Below are 21348 nucleotides of genomic sequence, written 5' to 3'. Positions count from 1 at the left end.
CATGCTCCTCCTTGTGCTCTTGCATTAGTGCCCGCTGCATCTGGACGCTCGTGGGCTGTGCCGTGTGTCCCTATCCTTGGTGTTCCCAGGAACTCCTGGAGCAGTGGAGACCGTGGTGGGGTGAGAGGTGTTAAGGCATTGGTGTTCTCCGTGCGGCCACTTTGGGGAGGGTTTCACACACTCCCTCCCGTCCCAACTCCCCCCGCCCCAGCGTCGTGGTGGATGCGAACGGGGCTAGCAGTGCTGCTGCTGCTGCTGCTGCTGCTGCGGTGGGAAAACCAACGGGGGTCAGCCCCAGGTGCCACCCGTGCATCCTTCCAGGGTCGTGGCCATGGCATAGCCCCGAGGCGAGGGGTGGCCTTCCGCACCCCACGGTGCAACGGGAAGCGATGGGAGGGGACGAGTGCAGCTGAGTCAGTCTTAGGGGATTTTTCTTTAAGTGGTTCTTTTCCTTGTTGTCCCCTTCTGTGCATATATATAGATAACATATGTTTGAGTATTTATTTTTTTTAATGTATCTTCACCTATAAAATAATTGTTCTCTTCTGCAAGCACAGGTCAGACACTCATCACAGTGAAGTGTGACTGTACAAGCAGTTTAAGGGAGGGCCATGTGTGCTGGGTCCAGTGCAGTAGCCCATGCATCCCCAAGCCCTTCTTTTAAAGAGGCAAAAATTAACACAGCCCTCCTGGGTCTGAAAAAAAAAATATCTGTACTGGGCATGAAAGGAGTCAGAGTTGCCCTCCCAGATTTAAGCAGCACCTGAGAGACAAGAGTCAGTAGGTGTATAACTCACACTCCCCCAAATACACACTTTTCATCTTCTTTAGACAAAAATTATGCACACTTCTTCATCCTTATAAACTGTGTTCCATTATAACTCAGTAAATCAGTGAGGCTGAAACAGAGCCAAGAGGGGAGCCTGAATTTTGGTTTTGGTGATGTAGTCCTAAAACTCTTCATCCAGTGCCCCAGAGTGGGGCTGGGCCAAGGGTCTGTTTTGGGGTTTGGGACTCCAAGGGATGCTGGTGTTCCTCCCCCCAGCAGCGCCTTGTGCCACTGGCCAATGGCTTGTTCAGCAACTCCCACACCGGAATTTGGGCATTTTCCCACTCACACAGATTCAGAGCACGGTGTTGAAACTGGTTGCTGAGCCCAGCTGGCAGTGGAGGCACAGAGGTGAGCTGGTCCAGATCACATCAAATCATGGCTTTGCCTTCAATGCTTGGCTTCACTTTTTTTAAATTTCTTTTTCAGTCTGTGCCAGCAGGGTGGGCAAGACATGACTTGTGCCTGTTGGTGGGCGAGCGTGGGCTGGGAAGGGTCATATCCGGGTTCGGGGGGGCCCCGGCGCCCTCCCTGTTTTGCCAGCTTAAGCAGCGGAGCAAACTTCTCCCGGTGTGGGCTTCCTCGAGGCTTGAGCAGGCACAGCCACCCCGAGCATGAGTCATGGCAGGTAAGGTGGCACAGTGCCGTGGCACTCGCTGCCTGGTGCCCGGCTCCAGGGGCAGGCGCCGGCAGGATTGCCAAGCTTTTTAGGGCAACCCGGTTCTGAGACAGCTGCCGGGGTGGCTCGTGCCTCACCTCTCAAGCAAGAAGGCTGCTGGGTGCATGGCTACTGTTTTATTATTTTATTTTATTTTTTTATTAAAAAAGCATTTGCTGCTGGAGCACGGAGCTGCCAGTGGCCCAGGGGTGCAGCCACAGCGCCGAGACGCGCCGGGTTACCCGGCACAGGCTGTGAAGCTCCCGCCTCTTCCCCGAGTGCCGGCAGCTGCCTGGGCTACCGAGAGCCTGCTCCAAAGGCACGTGGGGCTTTCCCGCCTGTAAGTGGAGGGCCAGGAATTGGGGTGAGGGGGGAGAGGCACAGAGGGGAGAACATTCCCCAGCTTGAGCTGTCGTTAGCTTTTATGCCTGGTGGCATAATTGATGACCTATTTGCTGTTATCAGAGTATTTGCTCCCGAGTTGAGTCCCTGCTCGGGAAGCTTTGCCGTTAAACCCCCCACGTGTGGCAGGGAGCTGTGACAGGTGATGGTGTGAACACCCTTAGCGGTACCAGGCTGTGCAGAGGTGGGCAGAGGCTGGCCAGGTTGCTTCTGGCTGGGGTGACCAACTCCTCTTTATTGCGCAGGATGTGCTTCGGGCACGCAAATTGTTATGGCTGAGCAAGAATTACATTATTTAAAAATTATATCTATAAATTGTGTGGCAAGTTTCAGAAGTCGTAGCCACTAACATGACTTACTACAGCTATTTTGTAGACAGCCCTTCTGGCAGGGCACAGAGAAAACAGGTGATTACAGCTGAATAAGGAACCATCCGTTTGTGGTTTTCCCTGTGCTGACCTCTGTGTTAGCCAGTTGCTGCTAATTCATGCACTTTGAGTAGCAACTAATGCACATAAAATCCCATGCTGGTTCCAAACCTGTTTTGATTTAGTCAAAAAAGGTCTGCAGATATACCTCCCAGCTGAGAAAGCTGCTGTACTGGAGAGCTCTTCCTTCGTGTCGTACAGTGGAGCACAGAATACTGTGGGGAAGGAGGAGGGTGAAAATGGTCACAGGGCTGAAGCCGAAATGAAAACATACACCTATTTCCAGTTAAATCCCTATTCAACACTTCTTTTTTTTCCAGGACATACAGGACTTTTCCAAGAAAGCCATGAGAGGATTTCTTTTTTTTAAATGAAAAACTGCAATTTTAGGAAACAGCATTCTGGACCTTATGTACATTTCTAGTATCACTTCCTCTATATTTTTAAGCTGAAATCCTCTTAGCATGCAAAGTAAATAGATTATGATATACTGAAGGATTAAGAATCACTGTCTGGTGTCAGATTAATCCCTCATATAGACCATCACTTGTACTGACAGAAATATGGCTGCAATTCAGCAAAATAGCTGTATGGCAAGGCAATGTGTCGTAGCCTCTTACGCAGAACAAGCCCTCCGTCATCGTGGTCCATCGCTGTGCTGTGTGTCCTTCAGAAATTAAATTTATGGGACATTAAAGGCATCTTCTTTTACAATGGCCATTGCCATTATGGCTCTGTGTGGGGAGGTGATGCAGCAGCCTGCTCTGTTTCAAAGCTCTCCTTATTTATTTTTCCCTGTTAGGTGTACAGAATCCTATGGATTGCAGCCCCTTTGCTCCCTTCAAACCACAAACCAAAATGTCTTTGAATCCTTTGAACACACTCATGGAAAGGTGCTGACTGGGATGAAGTGCTAAAATGGTGCAACCAAAATCACCCATCAGGCAGCAGAATTTTGACCCATGGGGGGAAATGGCTGGTGACAGCAAGCCCAAGTATTTTATTTGGGTAAATACAGACTTTTGGTTAATAAAATACTTCTAATGGCTTGTGGATTTCTTTTTTTTTTTTCACATTTTGCTTTTATTTTCAGTCCATCATACAGATTTGCTCACCATATAAAACCAATTTGAAGAAGCTCATTGGCTCTAGGTTGCAACCACCCAATGCTCCCCAAAAAGCTCAGTCTTAATCCACACGTGCCTATGGCTGAGCACAAAAAATCTGTGTCCGTATACTCTGCGCTTGATCAAGTGGTGGGAAGACAGACCCGCGATGATGCTCGTCCCTCTCTTCACTGCCAGGAAAAAATAGAGGGCTGGAACAGGTTACGTTACCTTCTCAGTGCATTTTTTCTTTGTGGTTAGAGGAGGCAGATTAAAATCTGGACTCCAATGGAATGATGTTTAAGAGGCTCCGCATCTTTTTTTCAAGGCAAAATAATGGTTATTCAACTAAGATGATATATCTAGATATGAAAATGGAGAGCATTCTTTGAAAAATGCTGCCAACTGTGAAAGGCTGCTCTTTCACAGAGGTATCCTGAGTGAAGATCTTATCTGCTGGTATCTCAATAGGACGGTTTTCAGAGCCTTAAGTGGAAATTCAAATCTGCTTCCAAGTGAAGATTGTAAAAACATATAATGCATAGAGAATTACAGACTTCCTCCTGAAAAGCTTATGGATTCATCCAAGAAAGGCCCCCAAAAATTTTTCAGCATTGAGTTTGTACAGTAAATGGGTATCTGCAATTACTCCCTTTTTTGATGTCTTTAAATGACATGATGAAAACGTCACCAAGTTGCCCTCCACAAGCACACATAAGGCACTTTGTGCATGGACACGTTCATGTGAACTTAGAAATAATTTGGAAGTCTAAGGGCAGGATATTTTCTAAGCCTGTTGTCTTGTCATCTGCTAGTGGTCAGATCCAGGGCTGGCTGGAAGTTTGCTGAAGGACTTCCCGTGAACTTCACCACCTCGGCGAGGTTTCCTCTTCTTTGCTGTGGGAGCTCAATCACACCAGACCAAAGTGCACAATTTGGAGAGCCCCGCTGTCTCTGGTCTCCTGTGGGGGAAATACAGGAAGGATCAGGCAGGCTGCAGGGACAGGCAATGAGGGACAGAAACACAGGTATTGGAAATACCATCCCAATCCAGGGAGATGAGACAGTTGCAGACACTGTCCCATTTTAGCCTGGGAATAAAGGACGCAGCCCTAAGCGGTGGAGCTTGCCTTGTGGTTCAAGGTAAGGCACCTCTCACATTTTTTTAAGCCTACCTTCACAACCCCCCACCCCTGCTGTTCCTGGAAAAAACAGGCACTGCAGCTCCAGCAACTGCTCACGGTGTCCCCTGGGATGTGAGAGGCTGGGAGCTGAGGCTCCACCTGCCTTTGAGACCCCTTACCTGGCGCCTGGAAGCTTACTGGTGAAAGTGAAACTTTAGATTTTTGTTACCTTTTAATTAAAATATACTGCAAACAGCACAAGGCTGGGCTAATGCCAGTGGGTAGCCAGCCAGGTTTCCTAAGTTATGTGGGGATGGCATTTTGCATTCCACATACAATGCAAATACGTGATTTAAGCACAAAGCCCTATCCTGCACTCAGGGTGGAAACTCCAGCCCTCTGGTTTTGCAAAGGACACGACGATGGGGAGAACGTGTGCCACAAATAGAGGTTATTTCATAACACAGGCTAGCGTGCCTGCGAAATGCATGAAATACTTTGCCTTGGAAAGCGATGTAGTCTAGTGAGTCATTGCTTTCTTTTGAATTACAGATGAGTAGCCGGCCCTTCATGATGCAAAGAAGAAAACTAGGTGTGGAGCTGGAAACAAAGGGAAATGTGTGTTTGTCCTGTCTCGGAGGGCAAAACACACCAGTTGGCGTGGGAAGAGTGGGTGGGCTTGGCCCCAGGAGGTGGCTTTCAGGGCTGTGTCAGGCTGCACAGGTGAGGGCAGACAGGACTCATGTGAGTGATTCCCTGGCTCCTTGACTCCAGGAAAAATGAAAAAAAAAAAAAATTCACTTAACTCTTGAAGCTTCATAAGGAACCTTTACCAGAGCAGCAGCTCCATCTCATGGCATGTGCATTTCACCACAGAGATAGAGATCTCCCTCCGAAACAGCATTCCCTGGTACAACCTCCCTACCTCAGCATGGAGGGAGCAGTAAAAGTGCAATGGCTCCAAATAAGCACTGTATGAAGCACTCCAGCCCATTGCTTGGCTCTTCCCTTGCAGGGAGATGGTGAGACGTGGCCCAGCAACAATACGACCCCTTGTTAATTCTCAGAGGTAATTTGAAGATGAAAAGAAAGTGTTCCCAGTGTCTTATCTGAATCAGTGCTTGCATCCCAGACCCCACCAGGTTATTCCAGTGTGGAAACTTGAAGCACTGCTTCACCACTGAGACTTCTTAGCTCTCTTCAAGGAGGTTATGAGGTGCCTTACTTGGTAGCTGTCTTCCTCCCCCCAGTCCTGGGGTTGTGTGTATCTGCCTTGGGTTTTGGGTGGCTTCAAGCTTTCTGTGGGCTCTCCTTGCTCTCTGAACGACACATGTTGGAGGCTTCAAAAAAACCATGATTTATTTTTTTTCTTTTTATTCAGTAAAGCCCTGAGGAACATCAGTGATTGAATGTGAGGAAGGGGTGGCTCTTTTGCCCCTAGAGCTGTGTCAGGGCCTGATGCAGAGAGGTTTCTGCTGGTGGTTGCATTGAGCACCAAGAGAATAGGTGGGAAGGCGAATCTGGGCTAGGAAAAACCCCCACATCATGTTTGATCATATAGAGTTCAAGGCTGTTTGGGTAGGTGACTGCAGTTCAAGGCTCAGGGTCCTGAGTGCATCAGGCTCTCAGATATAATTGACCTGGGGTTTGTGATTTGTGCCTCTGTCTGGGGAGAGTTGAACAAGAACTCAGCTCTGCAGACCTACCTACTTGCTTTTTAAAAAAAGTACTTTTCAAAAAAATCCTATTTGCAAACCTCTCTGGTCACACGAAAGAAGACTTGACGGTGTCATGTGGGAAGTCTGTGATGTGGCATCAAGCTTGTAGAGGTATTTAATGTTAATCAAAGGCTGAAGAGTAGTAATGACTGGAAGCCTCTTCTGATATCTGCATCTCTTCTGATGCAGCACCCCGGCAATAAAAGACACCGTAATAATTTGGTGAGAGTTGATTTTCATAGTGCAGGAAGATGGGTGTCCAGGAGCAAGGGAAGCCAGCACTGCTGTGCTGCTCCCTATGGTGATGAGCCGCTAGTCATCCAGAGAAGGAAAACATGAATATCCTGACAGGAGAGCATCTACTTGTGCCCTGGAGAGTTCAGATCGCGGGGCTTTGCATAGTAATGATGTGGTCCCGCTCCGGCAGGCGAAGGGAGGAGTGGTAGGGGAAGGCACACCCTGTAATTGAAAAGCCACTAAGTCATCTCAGACCTGCAGGGATAGCAGGATGGAGGCTGTGGTTTGCTCTGTCTCCACAGGTCTGAGGCAGAATGGAGGATCCTTTTGCTCTTCTGTAGTGGGAAATACAGAGAAATCTCTTCCCCGCGCTGCTGTATGGCTCCCAGGAGGCTACGCTTTTCCTCCCGGGGATTATTCGCAAGGGTACGATGAAAGTGGGAAAGGACAAGAGTGGGAAAGAGAGGAATAAATGAAGGAGCCACGGGGAATTATTTTAAACACCTGTTCTTTTCAGATGAAGATTGCCCGATTCCAGGCTGTGGGAATGACGGTGTGGAAGGACATGCCTGATGCTAGGACCCATAGGTACTACTTTTCACTGGAAATGCCTGGTTTCCCTCGAATAGCATCACATAAAACCATTCTGGCTGACAGATATTCATCTGAGTGGTAACATATTAAAACAACCATTTGGTAGTCATAAGGCACCATTGACTTCAGTATCTTAAATTACCATATATAAGATCAGTCTCTGGTCCAGAAACAAGAGAGTAGTTGAGATAAATGTTTTCCAAAGGGTCTTGTTTTTACCAAGGCAGGTGACTAGGGTGTTTGGAGCCTTGGTTTTGCTTATGTAAGTCTAGGTGCTGCTAAATGGAGACTCTTTGAACTAGCCTACACAGCTTGCTCAAGATGATCAAATCCCAGAATAACACAGATGAGGAAGGGCCTTTGTTATCAGCCTGCTCAGAGCAGTAAGACTAGGCTGGGTCTCAAGCAGGGTGGTCCTCCAGGCTACCCTAATCTCATCTCCAGCCTTTCCTGGAAGACAGGGCTGAACAAATCCTGAGCACTCCAAATACTGTGGATGAGATGCACACTTCTCATTTGCTTCAAGCCCTGAGGAGCTGTACCCAAGCAAGCCATGCTCAGGGCAAGAAAAGCTGCAGCTTATCCTCACTCCTCTGGCATCTACCTATGCTGACCCCACTTTTGTCCTCAGTGCTGGGATCCTCTGGCCAGTGCCGGTCCCAAACCAGCGTGGCAAAGGTGGTTTGCATTCATCCTACCTGTGATCTGAGACCACCACAGCAGCCCTCACCCATCATCACCCTCACACCCAGGGGCTGCAGGCAGGACACATGTCACCTGTGCTCGTGCAAAGCCACCGGCACTGCTGGAGGGACACGGGTGGCCCCCGTGGCAACAGGGTCTTGCCTCTGAGCCACTTCTCTCATGCTGTAGGGCTAATGCTTTCCTCCAGAAACAAATCTTGTTCAACAGCTTGAGCACTGCTTGGCTGTGTGACAGCCAGCTGCTCTGGCAGGTCACTGGGAACAGTTTGTTGCACGATCTTTAGAGTTTCAGGGAGGAGAAGCTTCCTCATAGCTGAGAGAGCAGCGAGTGAGGAAGACACGTGCTATGGTGCCCATACAAAGGATAGGGCCCATATCAGATACATCCCCACTGAGGCCTCTGTGGCCATTTGCACTGGCAATATGTCACTTCTGGCCCCAGACTTTCACCAACAAACTGGCAAAGGAGGGCAAAGCAAATCCTCCGTCTCGCAGCTGCAGGGATCTTCCTGCAGAGTTGCCTGTGCAAGAAGGGCCGGGTTTTGGGTGTGCTCCCCTTGGGTGGCACCAAGCCCAGTATTGTGTGAGCTCCCTCTGAAGCAACATGAGGGAAGTGGTGGCAGGGGGATGCCAGCCCAGGGAAGCAGGAGGGTGAAAGTGGGACCTTGGGAACAGGCTGTCCACCAATGTGCTGATGCAGCAGGCTGGTGATGGGGTCCAGGTGAAGGGCTGCTGCCTTCCCTTGGTCCAGAGAAGCTCAGATGGAAGTGCCCCATTTCCCCATGCACAAGCAGCTCTGTGATGTGTGCTGAAATCAAGCCAATTCCACCCAGGTCACAGAGGTCACACTTTGACCACACCAGCTCCTAGTACTGGTGACCACTCAACTGCAGTAACTTTTTGGAACCAAAGAGTGCTTTAACCACTCCCTTGGATAAATCCTTAATGATGTGATGGCAAAGCTTTCTTCCGTGTATCACTCTTGTTATACAGCCTGTACATTTGGGCTCGTGGATTTTATTGTCAGAGTCCAGAGTTTTCAAATTAACTTCTCAGTTTATTAATTCAGCTCCTGACATGAAATCAAGTAGCATCTTCCACACAGCTCAGGGAAGAAGCAGTTAACTGCTGGCTAACCTGGCTGCAAATCCAGGGATCCCACCAATGTCTCCAGACCATCACTGCTGCTTTATTTCACTGTACTCTGTATCCTGAGGCCACCAAAATCACCCAAAGGCCAACAGGGACATGCTTTGAGTATGAGGATTTCCCATTGGTGTGACTCCAATGTGGTGAGCTCTGGCAACTGGTCCCCAGCCTTTCCCCATCCTCCACCCAGTGAAAATGTGCAAGGGCCCGCAGGAGGCTGCAGAGGTGGGGCCGGTGTGTGTTCTTCTTCAGTGCTCCAGGACTGGTAGAACAGCTCTTGGAACACAATTTTACTTGGCACAGGCTGGTTTTGTAATGAAAGAAATAAATAAGTGCCATCCTGCTCCGCTGGGAGGTTGAAGTGTTTCCTTTCCTTTTTTTTTTTTTTAATGATCTGTTTGCACTGAGGCCAAACACTGAACACTTTGGCCTCAAAAATAGAAGTTTAAACAAGAACTGTAACTAGGAGGAAGCTAAAACACAAGCACTCTTGTGCCTCCATCCATGGTGTCGTGAAATTTATTTTATTATTTATTATATTTTATTTCATAATTTTATTTTTTCTCTTAAAGTAGAACTGAAGGAGTGTGTTGGTGCTGCCAATTCATCAGCTCTGGAGATAGGCTCTCTATATATGTGCTCTATATGCACTCCCACCAACACCCAACCTCCTGGGATACCAAACCAGGCCAGAAGGGAATGTTCCCACAGGAGATAACTGTAACAGAAGGATCTGGGGAACAGGGTACGGTCTCCCTGCCCACATGGAGGTCTCCTCCTCTCCTGCCCCACCGAGCTTCTTGCAGGCTGCAAGGATGTGAGCCAGTGCAGGAGAGGGAGGAGGACAACAGGACTGGAGGCTGGCAGTGGGGGAAGGGATGGACCACCTTTTTTGGCAGCACCTTGCAGTTTAATCAGTTCAAAGTTATCATGAAACCATAGGGCAGTATTTCACTCCTCTTTACTGAGGTCTTGAAAGTGCCAATACAAGCACTGGCTACTTCATGTGAGATAAACATGGATGGAGGGCAAGACACTTTTATGCTCTGTGCTCAATACAAAGCAGCAGGTGAAGCCCTGCTCTAGCAGAGCAGTATAGGAGCATTTCTACCAATTTCAGTGAGAGCCCTGCAGGCAGACAGCTTGCAGGGACAGGCTTGGGGAGTTTCAGGAATCTTCAAAATAGAGTAAATAATAACAAGCAGAAATAAAAAAAGTAAATCAGAAATGGGTCACCTGCTCCGAAGGAATGGCTCTCATATTTCCTTGAAAAAAAAACCCAAGAAAACACAGTGTTATTTACATTCCACTTCACTCACTGAAAAACCGAAACAAACAAAGGTATGATATTAAGTAACTTTCACTTTTTCAATAAAACAAAGCTATTTTATATCATGTTATTCAATGGATGAATTAAAATATTTAATATATTCCTTATACTAGTCTATACATGTAGGATACGTATATTCCCTCAAACACTACAACAAGTTAAAGCAACCATGATTTTTGTGGATAAGGCAGTGTGGAGATGCAAGGCAAGCAGTGGATTGGGGATCCCACATCGTCCCAGCTTGGTGGAGAGCTGTTGCAGGACTGGGATGCACACCCTGGGACAGTCCTGGCTGCAGCACACCTGTCTGCCTGTACTGGGGTAGCTCTGGGGTGGTGGGGCATGGGCTGCCTGCCTGCCTGAGTGCTCGCCTTCTGTCTCGGGAGGGATTTGCAGTCTGTGTGCCGCCAGGTTGCTGCAGGAGGTGCTTGAGGATGAGGCTTCATGTTACAGCTTGAGCCGAATTAAGAGCTGCCAACATCAAAAAGAAGTCCTGCTGCAGGCAATGTCCTTCTGCCCTTCACTTGGTGCTGTCTGTGGTGTCTTCTAATCTCCTCATGAGGCAGTTCAGCTCATGGGATGGACAAAAGCCCACGGGAAAGAAAACAAGCGATTTTTTGGGTAGGGTTACTATGCTGTCAGCTCCCATGGATGCGGGTGGAAGAAGGTGGTGAGGGGGCAGCAGGACCTTCCATTTTGATGGTGGTAAGCTGCTTGTTCAGCTTCACTGTAAGGTGGAAGTGCACCCATAACTGGCTCGTTTGAAGTGACCTGTTTCAGTTGTGGCTCTGGAACTGCAGTTATGCCTCGACTGACCCTGCCAGCATGCCTGGACACTGGCTCTGTTCCTACACACCTGTCAGCAGAGTGATGGGACACCCGGACAAAGCAGAAGATAAAAGTCCTCGTCTCACCCCTTGTGCAAACACTCTCACCTATCCCTGCATGGCTGACTTCACAGGACAACTCTTTAACCGTGACTTTCTCATGCTGGGCTGCTCCTCTACTACACTGCTGCACTACCTTGACACTGCTATGATGGAGACACCAGGCGCTGCTGAAGCAAGGCAGCCACCTTCCCTTACTCCAGAAGCCCTGCAGGAGCAGTGCATGCTGCTGCTTCACAAGCCATGCAAGCAGTGAGGCTCTGCTGCTGCTATTGCACACCCAGTAACAGAGCAACAATGGCTGAAGGTAATAAACCCTGCCTGTTTTTGTTAAACCATGAATAACTGCTGCAAGATAAGGAGATTCATATGATCTGTTGAACTTATTCTACCTTCCATGAGCCAGTAGCTGAGCCCTCATGCCTCTGCCTGTTAGGAACACATAAACCAAGCTCATGCTGCAATGCTCCTTGACTTATTTTTATTCTGAGATCCAAATAAATTTTCAAGATATTAATCACCATTATTTTTAGCTTCATACCCTTGTGCGTATTTGAAAGAGACCTGTTCACTTACCTTCCTGGCTGCTGGGAAAGGGTTTCATGATCAGGGAGGTGGTGTGGCCACCCGCTCCAGGCTCAGTGTCCTCTGCCTGCCTGCAGCTGGTGGGTCTTTGAAAACAAAACAGAAGTGATAGAAGGGGAGGGAGCAATGACTGCAGAGTTGGGGAGATACTGCATAGCAGAGCAAAGCTGTTTTGTTTGTTTTCTATCTTTTCAAGTATACAGCAGCCCGTGTAATTTCCTGGCTACAAACTGTAGCCCTTTCTATCAGATGCCAGTAGGTTTGTTGACTGAGCATCACTATGATCACTCATTTGGCCGTGCAGTCACTCCAGCACTGTCCTGTCATTCAGAGATGAGGTGTAAAGCTGGTGTTTTTTGGAGCAATTACAGTTTTGTTAAGCAAGACGGGCTAGGGATGTGCATTGCACATAGCAGGCACCAGGCACTGTTGGCAGCCCAGCCTGGAGGAAGTTGGGTGAATGCCAGGATGGGAGTATGTCAGACCAAAAAGGCAGCACTGATTTTTCTGCAATTTTTACAGTTAAACCCTGTCCCCTCACCACTCCACCACTGAAATCCAAGTTGTGAAGGAGCAGCAGGGAAGAAAGCACCAACTACGTGTTATGGAAAACACAGACGGATTTTTTTTTTTTTTTTTTTTTTTTGGTTTTGATAGTCTTGGTTTCTTCACTCATCATTAATCTCTGCTTACATAGGCATGTGGAAAGGCAATCCATTCCCAATGCAGTGTAACTGGAAATTTGGAGGCCATGTTGTGTCACCTTGGCTTGCTGGCTCGCTGCTTGTCCTGCCATACACAAACTGCCAAGTGCTCAGTGAAGTCCAAGGGAGCATTGCCTTCACCAAGAATGAGTTGAATAGAGAAAATAAACCAAACATCCAATGCCAGGCCATCTGGGAACTCCTTTGGGAGGATTCTCCTCATTTGGGTGGCTTTTCCTCCTCTGTGGATGTAGTCATGTTTGACTAAAGTAGTGTTTTACCCAAGGGTGACTTTCAGATATGACAGCAGTGTAGGTGTGAGAATAAAAATGTGAATGCTTCTGTGCAGCACCCAATTTCTTAACTGCCACAGTGTGAAATCTGGCTCAGCTTTGATAATACAAATAATACATTCCAGGCATAAAAAGCCCTTTATTACTGATGAGGACATAAATAATTAAAGGAAAAGCTCAGATTTTCCCCATGCCTCTGTCTTCACACTACCAGTCGGGCATCAGCTATGAGAGCAGCTGGGCATATGTAAAGCAACTAAAAGCAACTCTCCTCATCAGCTTTCTCGAGACATTTTTAAGCTGCAGTAATGCAACTCTCCCATCACACTAAGCTTTATTGGTTCAGTAAAAGAAACTAAGAAACTTCATTGGAGACCAGATTATGCTGCTTGCCAAAGCAGGGGGATTCTTCTGCTCTTTGACCCCATTATCTCCTCCGTAGTGTCTTGATCAGCTTTCTCACACATGGCCTCGGATTCTGCCGAGACCCACAAATTGCTTTTTTGCCTGCCAAATTGCCATAACCCTTCTATTTTTATATTTTAAAAGAGCTTAAACCCCTCCATCCTCTTTGGATGTGTCTTTAAAACTGACCAGTACTGGGAGGATTTCATGTATATCCGAAGGCTTAGAAGAAGATGTTACCTCTACCGAGCTTCTAGTTTTACAGTCAACAGACATGAAAAGCCCAGCGGGGATAAAAGGAACTTAACCAGTTCTGTCTAATGCATATAAATCTACCTAAGAGCTCAAGGCACTAGAAGTACTCAATGCACTACATTTATCTGAGTCTAAGATAGAGAAATGGGTCTTCAGCTCACATGCCACATGTCCCATTTTGATGCCAAGTTAATATGAATTAATAGACTGAGATGAATAAACAAGGTCAGTCTGGGCTGGGCCAAGTTGAATCAATGTAAAATAATTGTCAGTATTTTCTGTCAGCAACACTGGTTTATCTTGGCTCAGGATTCTCGGTGCTATAGATTATAAAATGTTTTCAGTGGAACAGTTGGCAGACATTTTATTGATTTTTCTTTGTTTTGTGAATGCTGGAAAAATTTCCATTAAGTATACACGCCGTTCATGTGATGAAGCCAAATTGCTTTTTCAAACTTTTCTTTCTTCAAGTGTGCTAATGCGTTAATACATTAGCAATCTAATTTAATAAAGAGGACCTTTGTCTGGAATCAAGAGGCCCTAGAGAACACCTCGATGCATCTCGAGCACTTGTGGGCTAAGAAGAGTTAATTTTGTACTTTCGAGGTGCTGTACGCACACTGACTAATTAATTTGCCCCTTTGAATTTGGTAATATATTATCTCAGTTTTACAGATGTAGAAACTGAGAATGCAACTTCACACAAAGCCATATATATCAGCCTGCTGTTGTGTTCTCGATGCACATGAAGCTCCTGGGCTGAGCAGTGGCAGGGAATGAGAAGGAAGGCTGCAGCAACTGGGCAGGAATAGCACCGCTGAGCTGCTGAATCCCACTTCTGACATGGAATTGAAAATTGTCAGGGCAGATAGAGCAGCTTGAAGGATTACACCTGGACCTGGCAGACTGTATTTCTCAGCCTACATTCCTGATGTTTTAAGACTAGGTTTGCTTTGTGGTCAAAGGGGCTTTTGAAAAAGATATTTGATGGTGGAAGAACAAACAGAAATGCCGTTACTGTGATGAATGCTTATTTTAATTGCATGAAACACTGAAGTAAGAGTAAGAAATCCATTTAGTGTCATTTTTTATGGAACACACAAAAGGGGATGTTGTGGGATAACTCTAATTCTCTCCATGGTGATTTTATAGCCAACATATGCAGATATGAAAGATGCTCTTAACACTTCCTGAGGTTCTATCAGTGATGCTACAGATTCAAAACATACAAACATGCTTCTGAGCTTAAATAAAAACCTTGTAGAGAAGTAGAAATATGTATATTTTTTAGTACATAAGCCACAAGGAAGTTTTATGATGAAAAGCACTGTAATGATATACACTTTTACCTTCTGTCCTAATCACTTGTATTAAAATAATAGATAGCCTAATTAAAATAGGGATGGGGACAAGGTAGACAGATAATAAGCTAAAAAACCTTCCAGCACATCTTCACACACATCCTGACACTGCCAACAACTGCAAGGTATTTAAACCCACAATGCCTTATGGTAAGGCAACAGAATGACACACTGCTGGGGTGGAAATCCACACTGCAGCTGCCAAGGCCAACAGCAAAGAAGTGAGTGCAGCCATAGCTCTGTGCTGACTGTTACGTGCCAAACTCTGGCATGGTCACAGGTACTCACTAGTTGACTCATCCAGAAACAAGCTGTCCCATGGGCAGTGGATCAGTTCCTTTTTGCTGCTGAAAGAATCAGCATGCTACCTTGGTCTTCTGAACAACAGCATACAAAATATTTTCCTCAATTGCAGGCTTTTGCTGCAGGGTTATGATGATCAAAATGTTTTCATAAATAGATAATAAGAATAATGGGAGGGCAAGAACTGCTGGGCTGTAGCATAGCTGACACTTGGAAAGAGAAAATGGCAATGGCCAATGGTAAATATAAGACAGAGATAAGATCTTTGTCTTGTAAAATTATTCACTGGAGTGTGCATTGTTGGTGGTATTTAACTGTCCTGTTTATGTTAGAGTGAAAGAAACCACACAGCAAATGAAATGCTGCTCTCTGGAGTGTTGTCCTGGAATCTTTACTGCTCATAACTTTGTATGTGTTTGTATGGTTCAAAAAGTTGACTACACCTCTCCACTAGCAGGAACAGTATTGCTACTTTCATAAAATACCATGGAGTTAAATCAAGAACAAGATCTCAAAGAAATAAACCCTTGAGATTGTTTTATGAAGGATTATTTTGTTTCCAGCCTTTTCTGTCCCTGTGTCTATTCCAGACTACGGCTTTCCTGGTTAGGCCAAGGAGATGATGATGTGCAGAGTTAATGGAAGTGATTTTTTAATCATGTAGCCTGAAAACTGGGCTCCAGTTACACATATGTACATGTCAGGCCCCCTGAAGGGCATCAATAACCAGGTTTATTAAGCAAGTGGAACATAAACGTCTTCTGCCAGTCTTCACAGGGCCCTTGCCCAGGACTTCTGCCTAGGTGTAACTTATTAGATATGCCCCAGCTCTCCCAAAACAAAGTTTCTGTCAAAGCTGATATGAAAGAAAGAAGTCTGAGTATGTGCTGGAGATGAGCTTCCAGAAACTTGAGTGAAATGCAGATTTGGGACAGTATCTGGGTATGACAGGAGTGGTAGTGTTAGAAATGCAGTAATGTAGTAACTCCACAGGTTTGGTGTGACTAGGTGGTACAAAGATGTAAAGCCAAGGCAGGTAACAAAAGATTCTGAGAGAAGAAAAAGCAGTGATTGAGTACTCTTGCTGAACAACTGCAAAGTCCTGTTATGATGTCTCATAGGAATTTGGGGAACCACTGGTACCCAGAAGAAGCCCTTTACAAAACTGGAAATCTCTAGTAATGCTGGAGTATCTTGGACATAGAGATGAAACATTGCAACAACTGCAGAACTGAGAACGGCCCTATTTATGCAGGCTCCTAACACTCAAAACTTCCTTTCTTCGTACAGATTTCTTCACATGAAGAAGTCTGATGCAGACCTGGCAACAGACACATTAAAGAAAACAAACTCTGTGAAACTGGAGGCAAACCAAGCCACAGTGCTTGTAACCATCTGCGGCTTTTCTTAAGCACAGGGAAGAAGTTGCTGGAGTCACCTCAGCAGATGACCTTCCCAGCTGGCTGGTGTTGTCACAGGGAGTGCCTTTAAAACCTAAATTCATGTTGGCAGGCTTCAGGCAGCCGTGGCCAGCCAGGGGAACTGTGAGAAATTTTCTTCCACAGCTCTGCAAGCGGCCACCAAACACTCTGACCTCTCCCAGGGGAGGTCAGCTGCACCACCAGGTATCCACAAGCATGGTGGGAGCCTGCTATATGCTCTCCAACTTGGCAAGAGGCAACCAAAAGCCTTGGGAAATCCCAGCAGTTTGTGCAGCTCTGGCGATTGCCAGAAACCACTCATGAGGCTCAGCAACTTACGGTGACCCACCCGGGTAGGTGCAGGCCAACGTGGTCAAACCAGGGAGCCCAGGAGTGGGAGTAAAGTTGAACTCTGCAATCTCTCTCCCAAGATGCCTGACAAAGGCAGATGTGGGACTGCCAGAGACGTGTGAGTCATAGCAACCTCTGAAAGGGAAAAGGTGAGCTGAAGGGAGGATAGCATGTTTATAACTTGGGATCAGAGGCATGTTGGGATTAGTCTCTGCTCTACTGTGCTGTTAAAAGAGTTCCTTTTATTGGAGCACTTGGAAAGTCCTCCACAGTCAGTGTAGTCTCCATCATGGAGACTGTCTTTATTATTTGCCCATATCAATATGGTGCTATCTTCATCCCAAAAGTTAAGATGGAACAATTGTGCACTATATTTTTAAAGGCAGGCTCAATCTCCAAATACATGAGATAGCTCTGAAAGCTTTAGACGGCATCCTGTATCCTAAAAGTTGTAGCTTATGTATAAAATAAATACTTCACTAGTGGTAAGCAGTTGGTAAAATGGGAATAACATTTAATACTGAAAAAGCTCAATCTCCCCATGCGTCTCCCCATGACAGAAGACTAGGTAACATACAGATTTCCAGAAAGAGAATGAAATGTGTGTTTTGCCCACATGAAGTGTGATCAGCACAGTTATGTACAAATGGTTAGGATGAATTCAATGGGGAAGTTCAATGTTGTTCTCACACTAGATTTACTAAAAATATTCCTACATACAGTAGCATAGAAAATAAAAATTAGTCTATATACTACACATCTATATAATCATTGGGAAAAAAAATTGTTTTTTCTTTTCTGTCAAGAATGTATGAAGAAAAATAAGAGAAATAAATGCTTTTTGAATCTTTGCAGAAGAGCTATTTCATTCTAATTTCTCATCCCTTGTAAGGGGGCGTGCAGGTTCACTAGCAACAAAAGCATTGGAAAAAAACCCCAGTCATCAGAACTGTTGTTTCTCTTGTAATAGGTAAGTTCAAGGTTTTAACCAACTTCAGAAGAAGAGCATTCTCAAAAGATCATCCCAGGGATTTTGGTCACAGGCTAGAGATATGCTTACAGAAATCTGTAAAGACCACGTCAGATTTTTTAAAGTTCTGTTTACCACCTGTAACTGTTAATTTGCTGCCTTTCCATTGCTGTATTCTCTTCACTCCACATTCAACAAGGAATCATTTGCCCAAATGATTTAATTCGAAAATGGTTGTGCTAGTGTGTGTTAAATGCTGTCCGTGTTTCTGGAGATTTCTTTGTGTCCATGCCACATCCTTCAGGCTTCCAGGTTTTTCTTAAGTTACTTCTTACTATCTCAATGTTTCATTTCATTTACAGTCATGGTGCTGACGACAAATGCACTTGTCAGGAAAGCTCAGGATATCAAACACACATTTCAAAACTATTTTAGTTAATTGTTTCCCTCCCCCACCCCCCACCCTTCCATTTTCTGTTGTGGAAATGCAGGATTTTCCTTGGCCTTATGAAATATCTTCGATGTTTCCCATGTGCCCTTCCCTGCACCACTCACCTGTGGGAACAGCTCTGCGCTGGTGGTCTGGTGGCAGGGCCTGGAGCAGGTGGCTTGGACCCTCCTTCCGGCTCCAAAGATTGATCAAAAGCTTCACAAGATGGGTCTTCTTCATCTGACTGCCCCAGAAGTTCTGCTAAGATGAACGAAGATATGGTGTCACACTTAAGTTAAAAGTACCAACCAAGTTGGCAGCTGGTTGCCTTAGATGTTAATAAGGACAAGGGTGTCCTCTCTTGTAAAGGATCAAGTTGAATGTAAAACCATATGCTTACACAGCTCTCACCCTTGACTTTTCCCCTTGAAAAGGAGGCTGAGTAGATAATTACCATCAACAATAACATATCCAAGAGTTTTAGAAAGGCAGGGAACGTGTGTATTGGCTCTAGTCAGCAAGGAGGAAATGCTTTCTCTAAATTGTCAACTACAGAAGGTACAGCTGGCTGCCAAAAGCTGCTGCACATGAGTATTTCCTTGTTGCCATATGGATCAAAATCTTATCAACTGGACTGGTCCTCCAGAAGGATATGTGTAACTCCTTCCTTCAGAAATAAAGACTTCCCTCAGCTTTGTTTTAAAATATTTTGGTTCACAATGAAGACATGAAGCCCAGCAGGTGAATCAGGGGCCTCCCATTCAAAAGTTCCAGTCTGAGCCCTTTGGGGAAGGGAATTGTTTGAAAATACCTGAACCACTTAATAATATAGAGGAGGAATTGCATATTCTTGCTGTCAGACCTCAAATAAATAAATAAATCAATCAAATAGCAGGCTAGCAGAGTTTGGATAAAGGAAAAAAAAATCCTGTTATAGATAAAGACTTCAAAAGATTTTTCTCAAAATCGTAAGACTCTTTTGCATTTTTCCCTTCTTCTAATCCTGTTTTTCTCCCCTTGTTCTCTGCCTTCTTGGATCCTGTATAAGCTAATCTGCATGATACCCATGGCAATATCATGGGCAGGGGGAAGAATATAACACTCTTGTGAGTGTTGCCATGCTGCTGGTCTATGTTTTGTCTGCAGACCCAGAAAAGTCACTGGCTTAGGAGAGCAAATCTACTTGTAAGCATTTCTGAATCTCCCAGCCCTAAATATCCAATGGTGTAAGACTGCTGTGGACTAGTTCTACTCTTCATGATACCTAAATGTTATTAGCATCTGTGGTGAGAGAGAGGGTGAAGTGTGGCAACCAGTTTGACTTTCTCAGGTAACTGATACTCTCACAGCCTGTGCTGCTGTTTCCCACACATGGAGCAATGTGGAGAATAGTTGAAAAAGCCAACTGTGTTGGGGGCAACACACCTCCAAGCATACATGCCATGCTACAATAAACAAAGGTGCTAAACTGGTGCAATTTGTCCTCCATCTTGAATAAAAAATCCAGAGAAGAAAAAAAGGAGAGAAGAAAACAGGTGTACAAGCAATGTTTTATGTCTAAGAAACTCAATTACAGGGCAAGTAAAGGAGGTTTCTCTGGAGACCTTGTGGAGTGAGAAGCCAGGAGAAGGAGGGAAACAATATGCAGAACTTAAAAAGGTTCAGGAGAAACTGCTTTTGACGTGCATGAAGAACTCTGGGGAAGGGCTTAAACAAAAATCCTGTTGATAGGGAAAAAAAAATTAGGCAAAATCCACTTTTAGGCAAAAGCTCTTGTGGGACAAGCTTTGACAGCCTCTGCTTGGGAACACAGTTCTCACTGCCCTGCTTCCACCTGGAACTAAGTCTTCCGTCCTGAAGAGCCTCCCTCTTCAGTTGGCTTTAGCTTTTTAAGGAGAAAATGTTAAACCTTTTAATTTTCTAAATATCAAAACTCAGATGTACAGTTCGAGTCAAAGCGGTAGAATTAATTTTTCTTTTCTCTCTCTTTTTCTTTGTTCACCTACTCAGTAACATCTAAGGCCTACATAACTTACCCCCTTAAAGTAACAAACTTCCATCAATTTCTGATGTCCTCGACTAAGCCATCACTCCTGAGGCTGACCTAATTCCAAGGAGTGGGGGCATTTCAGAACGTAAAACCCTGAGAGATGTTGGATAGAGGAGTGTGTATTGATAAAAGAAACAAATTAGAACTGGGTCAAGTTTGTCTTGATTGCTTTCTGTCATGCTATTAATTTGTATTTTCTCATACCTGCTGAGAACCAGAGCTGAGTAAATCACAGCCCTCTCACACCAATCACTTCAGTGTAACTCAGGCATGTGCTCCAGGTGGTACCTAGCAGTTTTTTAACATTGAGTGGGCTACAGTTTGGATGTATACAGTCCTTACGTGGCATATTTCTAATATATGAGTGCTATGAGCAATTAATTACACCACAGCCAGTGACTCGGATATTTTGCACTGTGGATGTAGCTACACTGTGTTAAAAAATGCTACTGGATCCATAGGAACCTCATGAAAAACAGAGCAGTCTGTCATATGCAAGCACACTTGTAGCCAAAGCCGGAGGAAGAGGGGGGTTCTTACCCACAGGAGTGCAAAGAAATTTCTTTTCACTTTTCATATCTAAAATAAATATCTGAACCTCAAGTTATGAGCATTGAACCTATTCTAGTCTGGGTCTACAGCTGCAGTGTTGAACATTAGATAGGATCAGGTGCCAGGAGTGGTGCAAAGCCACAAAACCATCAGATATGAGCTCTAGAGTAAAGAAATAAATATTTTTGTTGTGGGACATGGAGTCTGTTCCCTGTGAGAAATGCTAAAGCAGGAAAAACAAATGCACAGGGAACACTGTTTAAACAACACAGCCCTTCCCAAACTAGAGGCAACATATCCCACATTTAATTAAAAAGGGAAGGATTTTGGCAACAATGCCATAGAGCCAGGAGAGGGTGGTGGTCCTCACATCTAGATGAGGGCTCTGGCTATGGTTTGGTGCTTAATAGAGGCTTGACTTTGTGCTAGCACTGGAGGGATCACAAGTTTCACCTAAGATTTTGTATTCAGGCATTCTGGGACCTTCCTTCGGCTTATTGCA

General features: G+C 45.4%; 1 protein-coding gene across 12 annotated transcripts in view; it reads right to left on the bottom strand.

Moving 5' to 3' along the window:
- Positions 1 to 1622: 1622 nt before the first annotated feature.
- Positions 1623 to 21348, bottom strand: part of WDPCP (WD repeat containing planar cell polarity effector) — a 149225-nt gene continuing 129499 nt past the window's right edge. For 4 of the 12 annotated variants that reach the window (XM_064647664.1, XM_064647661.1, XM_064647659.1 and 1 more), the window contains 3 exons: positions 18370 to 18505; positions 11743 to 11837; positions 1623 to 4385 (listed from right to left, as the gene is read on the bottom strand). In XM_064647664.1, the coding sequence (XP_064503734.1) occupies positions 4228 to 4385; positions 11743 to 11837; positions 18370 to 18505 (389 nt within the window). In that variant the 3' untranslated portion in view covers positions 1623 to 4227. The other 8 variants (XM_064647663.1, XM_064647662.1, XR_010428902.1 and 5 more) reach the window with 8 other exon arrangements.

This window comes from Pseudopipra pipra, chromosome 3 (assembly GCF_036250125.1).
Source record: "Pseudopipra pipra isolate bDixPip1 chromosome 3, bDixPip1.hap1, whole genome shotgun sequence".
NCBI classification, from domain to species: Eukaryota; Metazoa; Chordata; class Aves; order Passeriformes; family Pipridae; genus Pseudopipra; species Pseudopipra pipra.
Note: the sequence above shows the minus strand (reverse complement) of the source record. Positions and strands in the feature narration are given on the sequence as shown.